Below are 12,746 nucleotides of genomic sequence, written 5' to 3' on the forward strand. Positions count from 1 at the left end.
CTTGCTAGGCCTCTCCAACAAGGTAACCTTTGAAAGCCTTTGGGAACTGATTTTATTAGATTAAGGAAAAGCTTTAAAGAAGCTGTAACAGAAACACTTCACTTCTCCATTGACACTTCTGCGTGGGGCCCTGCTCTGTGCAACCTCTTAGAGCTCCAGTGTCCTCATGATAGTCTTTGTGAAACCACAGCACCATCCAAGAGGCTGTCAGGCTCCACTAACTTCAACTGCTGCTTCTGATACCCATTAACAGCAGTATAGATTTGTGTTTAAATTACTTGCATCTGAACAAGGTTGGTTGCTACCACAGGAGAAAATGAAGTAAGCTCCTCCCCTACTAGTGATATGCTGGTGGTGTGAAAACACAATTAATTGCCATCATCTGCAACCAGTATTAACCCACCTTTATTCTGGGTTTTGGTTATTCTTAATTTGTTACTTTCTTTGAGATGCCACTTGCAGGATTTACTAGAATATTATAAATATACTACATGATCTTTAAGGTCCCTTCCAACCCAAACCATTCTATGATATGAAATAATATTTTACTATAATAAGGAAGACGAAACTCATCCAGAAGATCACCAAAGACACTGTAAGGAACAACCACAGAACCCTCTATGTTGAGTGACCCCATTTAACGGCAATATTCTCTCCTATAAGAGAAATGTAACTTTTAGCAGAGACTTAGCTAAACCAGAGTGAACACCAGAGATTCAAGAGCATATACAACTGTGCTTTCATAGCTACTTAGTCACAAACATTAAAAATATCTCAGCTTATGTCCCAATTTAGCCCATTCTGAAAACTTTGTAGTCACACAATTCCCATTTCCTTCTCCTTTCCGCCCTTTCTCCTTGCCTCTGGAGCCTACCATCTTCTTTAGTACAATGAAGGCAATCACTCATGTTATTTAAATAAATGGTAGAAGCTGCCCTCAGCATTTGAGGCCTAATTTTAGATACCATTCTCTAGGACAGAAATGCATCAGTTGATGAAAATCTATCAGACTGCATAAAGAATGACTTCAAAAATGAGACTTGGAGAAAAGAAGGGGTTTTTCTGGTGGGTGGTTGGGTTGGGTTTTAGCAAAAATTAGAGCAGGCCAGGAAGATACATGATGGTGGCCATCAGGTTTAGAAAGAAGGGTGTTACAAAAAGAAGAGAAATAACATGGGGGTTTATGTGCACAATGGGAGGTAGGAGAAAATGTAATACTCTTTCAGAAGAAAAGTTCAGGTCAGACAGTAAAAAAAGCATTTCAATGGGGAGCACAAGAATGTATAAGTATATAGCCACTGATGTATGCAGACCTGTATAAGTTTGCCAAGGGAGGCCTTAGGCACACAAATGTCCAACGGGTCTTAAAAGTTAGCACAAATATAGTTGAATCTGTGTTGGAGTAAGGGGATAGACCCCATAATCCCCCACAGCCCCTGACAAGTCTGCTTTGCTATGATTCCGTTTTTCCCTCCTGGCTCCAAACCATTCCCCTTTACAGGAATTATCAAGACTGAGGCTAAATAGAACCTCATTAATGCACTTGCACTTGGAGACTGAGTACAGTCAGCAGCTAAACAAACTCAAAGAAAATAATCATTCAAAATCATAAATTGTCATCTAGATTAAATGTAACACCTCAGAGAAGTGTACTGTGATACCTCTGTAAAATTAATGAGGTCTTAGCAAAACCAGACCTCATTAAAGTATCTACCATTAAATCTTTCCTGGAAAAGTGGAGAAAAAACATCTCTTGTGGAGATTAACTGGCTTGTCAGCCAGCTCCTACTGTATAGACCACAAGGTGAAATACAGCAGAGCCAGGAAAAGCAGGAGTTCGTGGCTTTCAGACCAAATAAATTCCACTTGACAATATTGCCTAATTAGAGCTAATATAATCAGCAAAACTGCAAAAATAAGGAAGATTGCTGTTACAGTAACAGCAATCCTATTTGAAGTTAAATGAGAGATGCAATACTCCAAGCATTGCCAGATTCAATAACTGCAGTAAATAGATAAAACTAACCAGAGTTTCCATGACTTACACTTCAGTGACAGATTTAAAGGGCTGATTTTTCTGCAGGACACAAGAACTCTGATATTTTGCCCAACACTTGAAAACTGGCATGAACAACTTCACACCGAGACTATGTTAGGAAAACTGAAGAGCATAATCTTCAACTCTTCATATTCAAATTCGCTCACTTTTGGGAATACCCACAAAGGCGCAGGTAGAGAGATGAGAATCAGAAGAATGTTAACTGGTGTTTGAGAGCCATCCAAAAATGATTAAATCGACAAAAAAAAATGAAGTGAAGCCGACAAAGCAGCAGTAGATTAATTCATTTTCTTGTTAGAAACTTCAGAAATCCACTCAATTCCATGCATTCTTATGCTTACGAACCAGCAAGGACTAATGGATTTATAGAACTGTAATTGGAATATTCTGAAATGTGAATTGTGACCTCATGGTTGGACTTGATGATCTTCAAGGTCTTTTCCAACATGGTTGATTCTGTGTTTCCTCAGATGAAGGAGAAAAATGAAAGACACATGAATTGTAAAATATATTATAGCCCCTCTAAAAACAAAACCCAAACAAAACCTACACCTCTCTTGTCTCTATATTTCACAGTTTACAGTCTTCATTTTAATTGCTAATGGTTGCTATGGAGCCCCCTCAAATAAGCCTTCAAATAAGATTTAGTACAAGTCAGCACTAAGCAATGGTTTTATGACTATGCAGAGACATGAATTAGACATGATAAATTTCTAGCTGCTATTATCATTCAGAAGATGGTTTGCCACAGGTTTGTTCACATGATCCTGAATAAATCTTTTTAGCAGCTCCTTTTAACAGGGACAGGCAAGTTACCTCCAATAACTCTGAGAACATCCACCAGTATAGAATTGGCCTGCAATTTAACAGGCCATACCTCTTATTCTTGTGCTTTCATGAAAACAAAGTAAGATTTTAGATTACTTCAGCCTCACACAAATACCAAAATCACATTTATTAAAGAAACACTATAGGAAAGTTATCCCAAGTTAATAAAACTCCCGTAACAAGTAAAAGGTGCAGAACTTATCCGTGCTGATGTGCATGTGCAGGTAGTTAATACCATCTCTATCACAACATCTGAACTGTGAAACCTCAACGTCTACCTCCTTATGCACAACATATTCCCACCGTATGCAAAATCTTTACTGATATCAAAATCATTAGCAGCAAAATTATCATCATCAAAATCAGTAAATCACCAATATTTGAGCCTGATACTTAAATTACCTGATATTTAAATCAGTAATGGAATTACTAAAAGACACTTTGAACCTTCCTCTGAAATAACTTCTATGGGAACTGGTTCTTTTGAGGGTTCTGTGGTTGGTTGGTTTTGGGTGGAGGGATGTGTTTGAGGTTTTAAGACTGCATGAAAATAATGTAACCTGATCCAAGCCTCATACAGAAGATAATGAAGAGTTTTAAAAGGACCTACTCCTATTTAATAGTATTTCTTTCTCCACTATAGAGAAGTAAAGCATCAAAAAAATAAAGTTTACTCAATTTGAGGAAATCTATTCTGCAATCAAAGACCCATCAAATAAAAAGTTATAGGTATTCAGCTGAAACTGCAGCAAGGCCTTGTCTCATCCTGAAAATGATGTTCAGATAAATTCCATTGAAACTTGTACAACATACACCCCAAAATTTCTGCTTTTGGACATGTTTATTTTCTCAAGGGGTAGTACAGTAACGAGAAAGAGACTTGTTCACTTTAGAGACATTTTCTACCTGATAAAAGCCTACAAATAATACAGTCAGGCACAAATATACGTATCGTTTTCACTGCAGTTCTGCTACACTTAAATCACCTTAAACTTCAAGTAAACAACTGAAAAGAAATCCACATTTCAAACACTAGAAAAATAAAGCCCTGGGGGCATGGATATATTTTTCCCAAGGGAATTCTAATTGACCAAACCTAAGTCCTGACTGCAAATAATTTAAAAGGAAAACTAAAGAATAAAAGACAAGGTTGGGATCTCTGCTTTTTTCTAGTAGAAAAATGGGATTCCAACTGGTTTTACCCCTGCAAACGCTGTGTGAAATTCAGCACAGCTTCAACACTTGCACCAAGGAAGAACTATAGCAATTTACAATTACACACAGGATAAAACAGCAGCTTAGGAAACAGAGAAGTAACTACATTCATTATCATTACCTGCTATGAAAATTACATGGAAACTGGTATTTTGCTTTTAATAATTATACTTTCAGTGGAAATCCACTGATAGCATTCAATAATGTTGTTGCTCTCCAGAAGGCAGCATCTCCTGATTCCTGTTTTTTAATGCTCACAATAATGTAGTTTTCACAACTTGATGCTGCAATCATGAATATATGACTTATCAGATCCAAAAAACAGCCAAGCTTCTAGTTAAAACACATTTGATAAAGTACATGTAGACAGATAAGGACTTTTTGCACTAATTACAACCTGAAGGAATATTAAGGCAACTTCATTTTCAGAAGCATTTAACACATGTACACCAAAGTCAATCTTCCAAACTACTTTTGGAAGTCTTGGCCAGTCACTTTAAGAGACCCATCAAAATGGGTTTTAACACCAAAATTCCAATGTAATTCAGAGTAGTCTTCCCTTAGTTACTAACCAAAACCATTTGCGCAACCTGCTCTAGTGGAAGGTGTCCCTGCCCGTGGCAGGGGATTGGAACTGGATGACATTTAAGGTCCCTTCCAACCCAAACCAGCCTGATTCTTCATAATAGCACATGAACACATGAGGAAAGTTCAGAGCTCTGAAGAAATGAATGATCAATTTTAGCTGCTGATGCTAATGTAGAGGAGTACCCCAGCCAGCGAGTAAGCCCAGTGAAGAAACGAAAGGAAGGAAGAAGGAAGGCAGTGAAAAGTGATGTTAACAAGACATAGAAAAACAGGGATTTTTTCCCCACTTCTACGATTGTTACTTTTCAGGATTTTATTATTATTATTATAAACAAAGACAAAAACATACCATTATTTTGCTGTTTGTTTTAACAGTCTTGCCAAAAGAGCAAAACCTCTGTGTTGCCAAAACTTTTATTGCTTTCTTCCAGTAGATAATGGTTTTGCAATGCAGATGCTTCAGTTCTTTATTACCAAATTGCAAGTTATTGCAAGCAACAACTTGGCACTCTATAACAAGTACTGACTCTTCAGAATATTTAGTTGACTATTTATGACCTGTTTATATGCAAAAAATTGTTTTGTGCCAATTTGAATGCATATTTACTCCTATAAACTGACTAAATTAATGCTGGAAAAGCCACTAGCACAAGTGCTAACAGACTTGAGCAGAGCAGCTCCAGTCCTCCAAAACACTCTCAGCTTATCATGTTTTCCCATTATGAAGGTAAAAAGCAATACCAGTGAGAAAAGCAGGCTGACAGCTGGTAGCACCTTCAATACATGTTGAATAGAAAGGGCACACACGGAGGTATATAGAAATGCCACCTCTTTTTGTGGGGAACTAGTGACATGGCTTGCAAAGCTCAGTGGCAGAACTGTAACGGTGTGTGCTTATACCCCCAAAATCATTGAGGATCACACGAAGTCACGTCACATTAAGTTTCTTTCCTTCACACATTCGAGCTGACATAGCAAACCCAAGCTGGTTGAAAAGGTTAACTTAATTCCACAGTCAGAAATGGTGAAAGAGTCAGGACAAGCCAGACCTTTGTGGATCCCATGGACGCAGAATCCAGGCTACCACTGGATGCATTTCACTGCTGTAGGAGTTGGGATGCTGAAATTCCTGAAAGCAGTCAAAGAAATTGGCTCTTGAGTGCCATAAAATTCCAGGGGCACCGCTTATGACCACAGTCAGGCCGAGGTATTTAGTTTAAGAATGATTAATAACAGTTGAATCAGCCTTTTGTTTCTTTTCTGACATTTCAGAACCCTTTATAGTACTCCATCTATCTGAAGTCTGGCCATGCCTTGATACCAAAGGAGACTGCTTGAAATAATTCCATTTACTTTGGCCTGCATACAAGTCTGGATAAAGATTTCAGTCAAAACACCTCTTCACATCATAGAATGGTCTTAAATGGTACACAGAGATAACACAGCAAGAAGACATTAAATCTGTTGTGTACTTCAAAGTACACTGATAGTTATTTACAAGCTTAGTGGAGTGGCTTCAGGGAAAGCAGATCATTGACCAAAACAAGTAACAATACACGCTCCAATTGCAGCATTTGCATGCAAATATTGACACTGGGAAAACTCAGAACTAAGGAAACTCAGGTAGAAAACATCACCAACAAATCCTCTCCAACACAACAGCTTGACTTAAGGTCCACAGAGGTCTGAATCGCAAATGCACAACAGCAGGTTCACTTACTATTTACACCAGAAGCACAAACCCAAAACCTATTTAGTGACACCCACCACAAGACTCAAAATCAATATGAAAGAACTGCAATAGAAAGAACAGAAGGGATCTCAAGGAGTTCATTGTAACTGGAGAATGTGACTTTAGTAACATAGAACCATGGAGTAAAATTTGTTACTTGCAAAGATGTGGGATAAAATTGAGTATAAGTACAGGAAAGAAGTCCAAGACCCTCTTAAGGATCTCTCTAATATGGCTGTTCACTAAAGGCAATTCTTTTATTTCTATAACTCCATGAATATGTTTGGAAACAAATGTCTTTAACCAAAAAGCATTAAAGTACTGATACAGCTCTGAAATGCATGAGAAGCAAGCCTGAAACCAACATCATCCTCAAGTAAAATACTTTCTTATACTTAAGATTTTATCACACACTCCAAAATGCATTAGGAAAAAGACTTTGCATCTTATGAGCCTTGGAAAGTGTTCCAGGAGACTGTTTTCCAACATAAGAACTACCACATCTAACAGAGCCTGAGAAGTTTTACCACAAGGTCATGAATTTCTTCAGAGAACCATTTTATTCTTGTATTACCCTGACCTACCCGGAAAAAATGGAACAAAGCCATTGCTTAAGGTTTTTTCATAGGATTTTTCCATATTAACATAGTTAATAGGACACAGAAATCCTTTTGTCTCAATTTAATGTAGATTTTATTTCACCAGTTCATAAATATTAACCCATAGATGGGAACAAATCTAGGAGAAGCTGGGAACTAAAAACCAGCCTAATATTGCAATATTCCCCCATCTTCAGTAATTTCCACTGGTTTAAAATCACATTGCAATCAAATGCAAGCTGTTTGGGAACAAAAGGAAAGGGAATACTGAGTCAGAAAGAGAACTTGATTTTTATAAACTTCTTTAAGAAGTATGATCCACTTCCATGGGGTAGAATCACCATCAAGTGTTCACAAACTGTGTAAATGAGGCCCTCAGTGACATGGTTTAGTGGTGGTCTTGGCAGTGATGGGGTAACAGTTGGACTTGATGATCTTAAAGGTCTTTTCCAACCTGGTTGATTCTGTGATTTTTAGATTTTTTAACCATTTATCTTCTCTAACTCTGTTACTGAGCCACAGGAATCCTGACTTCGGGATCCTCTTCCAGGAAGCTCAGGCCTCCAATCTTCCACTGCATTACAAATGCCCAAAATTGTACTTTTTGTGGCAATAAAATCCTTCAGATGAAAAGGTCACACACTGACCCCTAATAGCGTATTCTCTGCTAGTTCAGCCCCTGACCTGCTCAGTGGTGGCTAAAAGTACTCAGTAGCTGCATGGCGCGGTTGCGCTGTGGGTAACTAGTGGGATGTTCTGGCTGTATCAAAGGTGTCTGCTCAAAGAAAGTTTCTAGGATAAAGATAAAGATAGTGCTTTAAAAACTGCATAAAAAGCAGAACAAGCATGTTAGCAGCCTTATTTAAAAAGAAATACTTCAACAAAATATTCTATCAATGCCTTGGAGCTCCTTAGAACACCCAACATAACCAAGGTGATCTGATGCAGAGGGGAGGAGCTGTTCCTGTACATGGCTCAGTCACTGGTATATATGATCATATCCCCAAAAAAGTTAGAATCCAGAAGAGATGTCTACAATTTGCATTCCAAGAAAGTACCTGCACAGAAGGCGGCTTTAATACTTGGATATCTATACCTCCAAGCTAGGAATCATGTGTATTTAAAAGCAAAACATCCAGCTACGTCCTCATGTGCACAACATTAATGCATCAGTCTTGGACTGTAATGGGAGTACAACGGTTGACTGCACAAAACCCCAATTATTCCAACCACATCTTGTACAGAAGACTGAGTTTTACCCCATGCAAAGCAGAACACTGTCAAACTCTTTAAATCAAGATCCTAAAGTTACTGTTCCTTATACATCCCAATTTATCCACTACCCCTCCTCAATCAGCAGGAAGACGCACAGCAGTTTGGTACAAACCAGCAGCCAAGCTCAGGAATCTTTGCTAGAAGCAGCCTAGTACTGCTTTTCCATCAAAACCCAAATGCAAACGTCAGCTTAGGCATTTCCACTGATCTGTGACCAGAAGAAGGAAAACTTTCAAAGATCTCCAAAATCCTGTGACTTTACAGGAAATAAGGATAACGTGCATATGTGCTTCACAGGACATTGCTTATGGTGTTCTTCATCAGACACTGCTTATGTACAGAAGTGATGCTGTGCCTAACCTCCATTTCTAAACATCCTAGGGCAAATAACTTGCAAAGAAAATTACCAGCAGAAGATAAAACCCAGTGGTCAGTTTTTCAGCTGCTTCCATTTCTTTCCTGCATTGATTTTGCTTACCTGCCATCAGTTTAATAACAGCCCGTCGTTCTTCCCCACTAATATCATTAAGGGAAGGGAGCGTCCAACATCTCTATTATACTGTAATAAAGCAAAGCCTTCAGCACATAATGTCTCTAAGTCAACCAGGCATTACTGAAATTACTTAATTCACAAAGTCAGTACTTACCCACCCTTCTTTCCCACTGCCAATCACTTCACAAGAGTGGTAGCATTATCCAGACACGTTTCAGAGCTTAGCTTTAAAATTTGTTTCTGGTGTACTGTTTCAGCGAGAGTAAAGTGGAGCTACAGAACTCCTGTCAACCTGGTTTTCAATTGTATTACTTCTAAAACAAATATACACAGGGAAAGAAATCTAACATAAAATAGAAACCCTTGAAATTCATTTATTAAATTATTACTTTCCCAGCATGGAGATTTATTTTCTATTGTGTGTGTTCTAAATATATACGTATAGGTTTTGTTCTTCTCCCCTTCCCAGCATGGAGAATTACTTTGTATTGTGTGTGTTCTAAATACATATGTATAGCTTTTGTTCTTCTCCCCACCCCCTGCCCCAGAAATTCTCATCATTTGTAGGGAAAATAATAATAATTGAAAAAAAATATATGGTATAATATTCCCACTACAATTTCTTCAATTTCCATTATTTGAGAATGAAAACTAGAAGGATTGTGAGAATCTCATTCTTGATGCAATTATTTTCAACTAACAGAACAAACTCAGAGACTCCACATTATAATACAAATCCCAGACTGGTTTGCGTTGGAAGGGACCTTAAATCTCATCCAGTTCCAACTGCTGCCACGGGCAGGGGCACCTTCCACTAGGGCAGGTTGCTCCAAGCCCCTGTGTCCAACCTGGCCTTGAACACTGCCAGGGATGGGGCAGCCACAGCTTCTCTGGGCACCCTGTGCCAGCGCCTCAGCACCCTCACAGGGAAGAGCTTCTGCCTCAGAGCTCATCTCAGTCTCCCCTCTGGCAGGTTAAAGCCATTCCCCTTGGCCTGTCCCTCCAGGCCCTTGTCCAAAGCCCCTCTCCAGGTTTCCTGGAGCCCCTTTAGGCACTGGAGCTGCTCTAAGGTCTCCCCTTCAGGAGCCTTCTCTTCTCCAGGCTGCCCCAGCCCAGCTCTCTCAGCCTGGCTCCAGAGCAGAGCTGCTCCAGCCCTCGCAGCAGCTCCGGGGCCTCCTCTGGACTCAGTCCAACAGCTCCACATCTCTCTTGTGTTGGGGAAATAACACAAATATATAGCGGCTACTGAAGTCAGCTCCCACTTTTACAGCATTTAATCTTCCTATTTCAATAGTTTGCTGGTTACTTTAATACACTGACTCCTACATGAGCTTTGTTTAATCCATGTATATGAAGTCCACATTTTTATTAAAATTTACTGCGAGACACTCAAACCCAAAGTTTTATAGCAATGACAGCTTTCAGAACTGGGATGCTTTTTGCCATTAGATTTGTTTCTCTTCTTAAGTGCCCTAGTAAACAAAATGCATTCTTTTTACAAGTCTTGAACTATGTACATTGTAGAACAGACAAGAGATGTTAAATTGCAGTGTCCCAACATGAACAAAGAATCCCAAATCTTAAGTATTTCCAAAGAGTAGAGCAAATAATCAGAGCTGGTTCAAGCTGGTGATATGATAGCCTTTAAGATGATTTAGATGAAAGGGGCAGTGTTTTTCCAACTCACCCATTATCCTCCTCTTAAACTTAATATTCTCTTTGTTTTGCCAGCAGATGGAGATGATAAACTCAGGTTTGCAAGGGAGGGGGAAAAAAAAAGGACAGACAAGCACCTAAAGAGGACAGTGAGGCATTTGTTATTTTCCAAAGACTGAATCATCATGGTTACCTGCAGTGTAGGCCACAATAAAGCTGAAATGTTTTCTTCCTTCACAACCATCACTTCAATGAACCTCACAATTTTTGGGCTATTTGAAAACTAGCTGAAAACACTGCAGACTATTAGCACATTGAGAGGAAAACAGGGAAAGAAAACAGTGTGCCTCCTACCCCACATTTCATGAGCTTTGTAACTTTCCATATTATTAACAGAAATATTTTGTCATACGTAAACATTCAGCAAATATTTATCAATGGTCAGTACTCTGAAATACATAGAATCATAGAACAGTTTGGGTTAGAAGGGACCTTAAAGCTCATCCAGTTCCAAGCCCCTGCCACGGGCAGGGACACCTTCCACTAGAGCAGGTTGCTCCAAGCCCCTGTGTCCAACCTGGCCTTGAACACTGCCAGGGATGGGGCAGCCACAGCTTCTCTGGGCACCCTGTGCCAGCGCCTCAGCACCCTCACAGGGAAGAGCTTCTGCCTCAGAGCTCATCTCAATCTCCCCTCTGGCAGGTTAAAGCCATTCTGCCTTGTCCTATCACTACATGGCTCTTTAAAAATTGTATCATAATATTCACTATGCAATGATATGTTTAAAAAGAAAAGATACCACATTCGCAACATTCACAAAAAACAGAGAAAAGAGACACTTTTAGGTGTCTCGGGTCTAAACAAAGCTGACGCTCACAGGAGCTACAAAGGAGGTTTGGCGATAGATTGGTTATTCTAAATGTTCTGTGGATTCTCCTGATCCTTTCCCTCCAAAATCTGCTTTCCTGGCTCAGAACTGCTGCTAACCCAGCTTGTCACTGGTTTCATCAGCAAAGCAAGTCCCCTATCTCTAACAAAAACCAGAGGAAAATCCCAAGTACAGCCAAGAGCAGGAAGGGAGGTTACACTGCCCATAGGCTCCAAGCAGCAGTGCCACAGGTAAGCAAACCTGGAACTGGAGAATTTTAGTCCATCGGAAGATATACATGAGATAGCAAAGTAACCAAATGACAAACTATTATCTGACAGGCTTGAAAACCCCTCCATGTGAACCGCTTTTAAGCCAACATATAATCAATACCACATGCAGCTAAATTTTTGTAAAAGAAAAAAATTGGAAGCCAAGTTAAATAGCGACCAATGTTCAAATTTAACCATAGAAAGTCGACATTAAAATCCAAAATGACAGTTACAAAATACTATATTACTATGAACACTATCAAAAGCTTTGAGTAACAGTACGCTAAGGAAAGAAGTAAAAACACACTTTACCTTGTATCTCATTTTGGGGCATGAATGAATGTAGAAACCCATGTAATAAAAACAGAGATCAGGAGCTTTCTCATGGAGTTGCCTGGTAAAAGCGATCTCTCTGTGAAAAGAAAGACTAATTACTTTTGAATACAATTCTTACACTCATTTTACCTCTGCATATTGAAATACTTCACAGTCATCTGGCTCATGACCTATCTGAAGGACTAGGTTTCTACGAAATAGAAAATGAAGATGACAAACTCAAACCTAATGCTTGAAAAGTTAATAAATTGAAAATTAATGCTTAAAAACAACTAAATATTTAGTTTGTAGGATGTTTAAATGTACTGAAAAAACAACATTTCAGTTGCATGTAGTTTCCTGAGACCACCATGAGTTCATTTTAACTCTGGATCTATATACGTTTGTTTGAGAAGTGGAGAATGTCTAGAAATAAGTTACTCTCTATCTGCAAATCCAGCTAAATACAACAGGTTCCAGAAGTGAGGTTTATGTACTACCAAACTGTGCAAACATGCACGTCACACAAATAAGCTTTAAGACATGGCATGAAGTTAAACAACTTCACTGTTTCATGCAGATTATCCTGGACCTCATTAAATACCTTTCTGCAATTCAAAAAGCTGGAACACTACAGGGCAAAATGATCTTTGCATTTCAAAAACCTCCTCACACTCGTTCCCATTGGACTATACAGTATCTGATCTAATAAAACAAAAAGATTCAAAGTGAACAGAATGTGAAGTAGACCATAATGTAACGAGGTAAAAATTGGGCTGCAGCAACAAGTCTTACCAAGGGCAACAAAGCTTTGTGCCAGCTTTGAATCAGGGCATATGATACCAA

The 12,746-nt window shown here is 39.0% G+C and overlaps 1 protein-coding gene across 6 annotated transcripts in view; it reads right to left on the bottom strand.

The window, feature by feature from the left end:
* The window catches only part of ATE1 (arginyltransferase 1), an 85,081-nt gene that overhangs the window by 41,151 nt on the left and 31,184 nt on the right, over window positions 1–12,746 (bottom strand). For all 6 annotated transcript variants that reach the window (XM_030486321.1, XM_030486323.1, XM_030486324.1 and 3 more), the window contains one exon: window positions 11,898–11,997. In XM_030486321.1, the coding sequence (XP_030342181.1) occupies window positions 11,898–11,997 (100 nt within the window). The remainder of the gene's footprint in view (window positions 1–11,897; window positions 11,998–12,746) is intronic.

Source organism: Strigops habroptila, chromosome 5, assembly GCF_004027225.2.
Source record: "Strigops habroptila isolate Jane chromosome 5, bStrHab1.2.pri, whole genome shotgun sequence".
NCBI lineage: Eukaryota > Metazoa > Chordata > Aves > Psittaciformes > Psittacidae > Strigops > Strigops habroptila.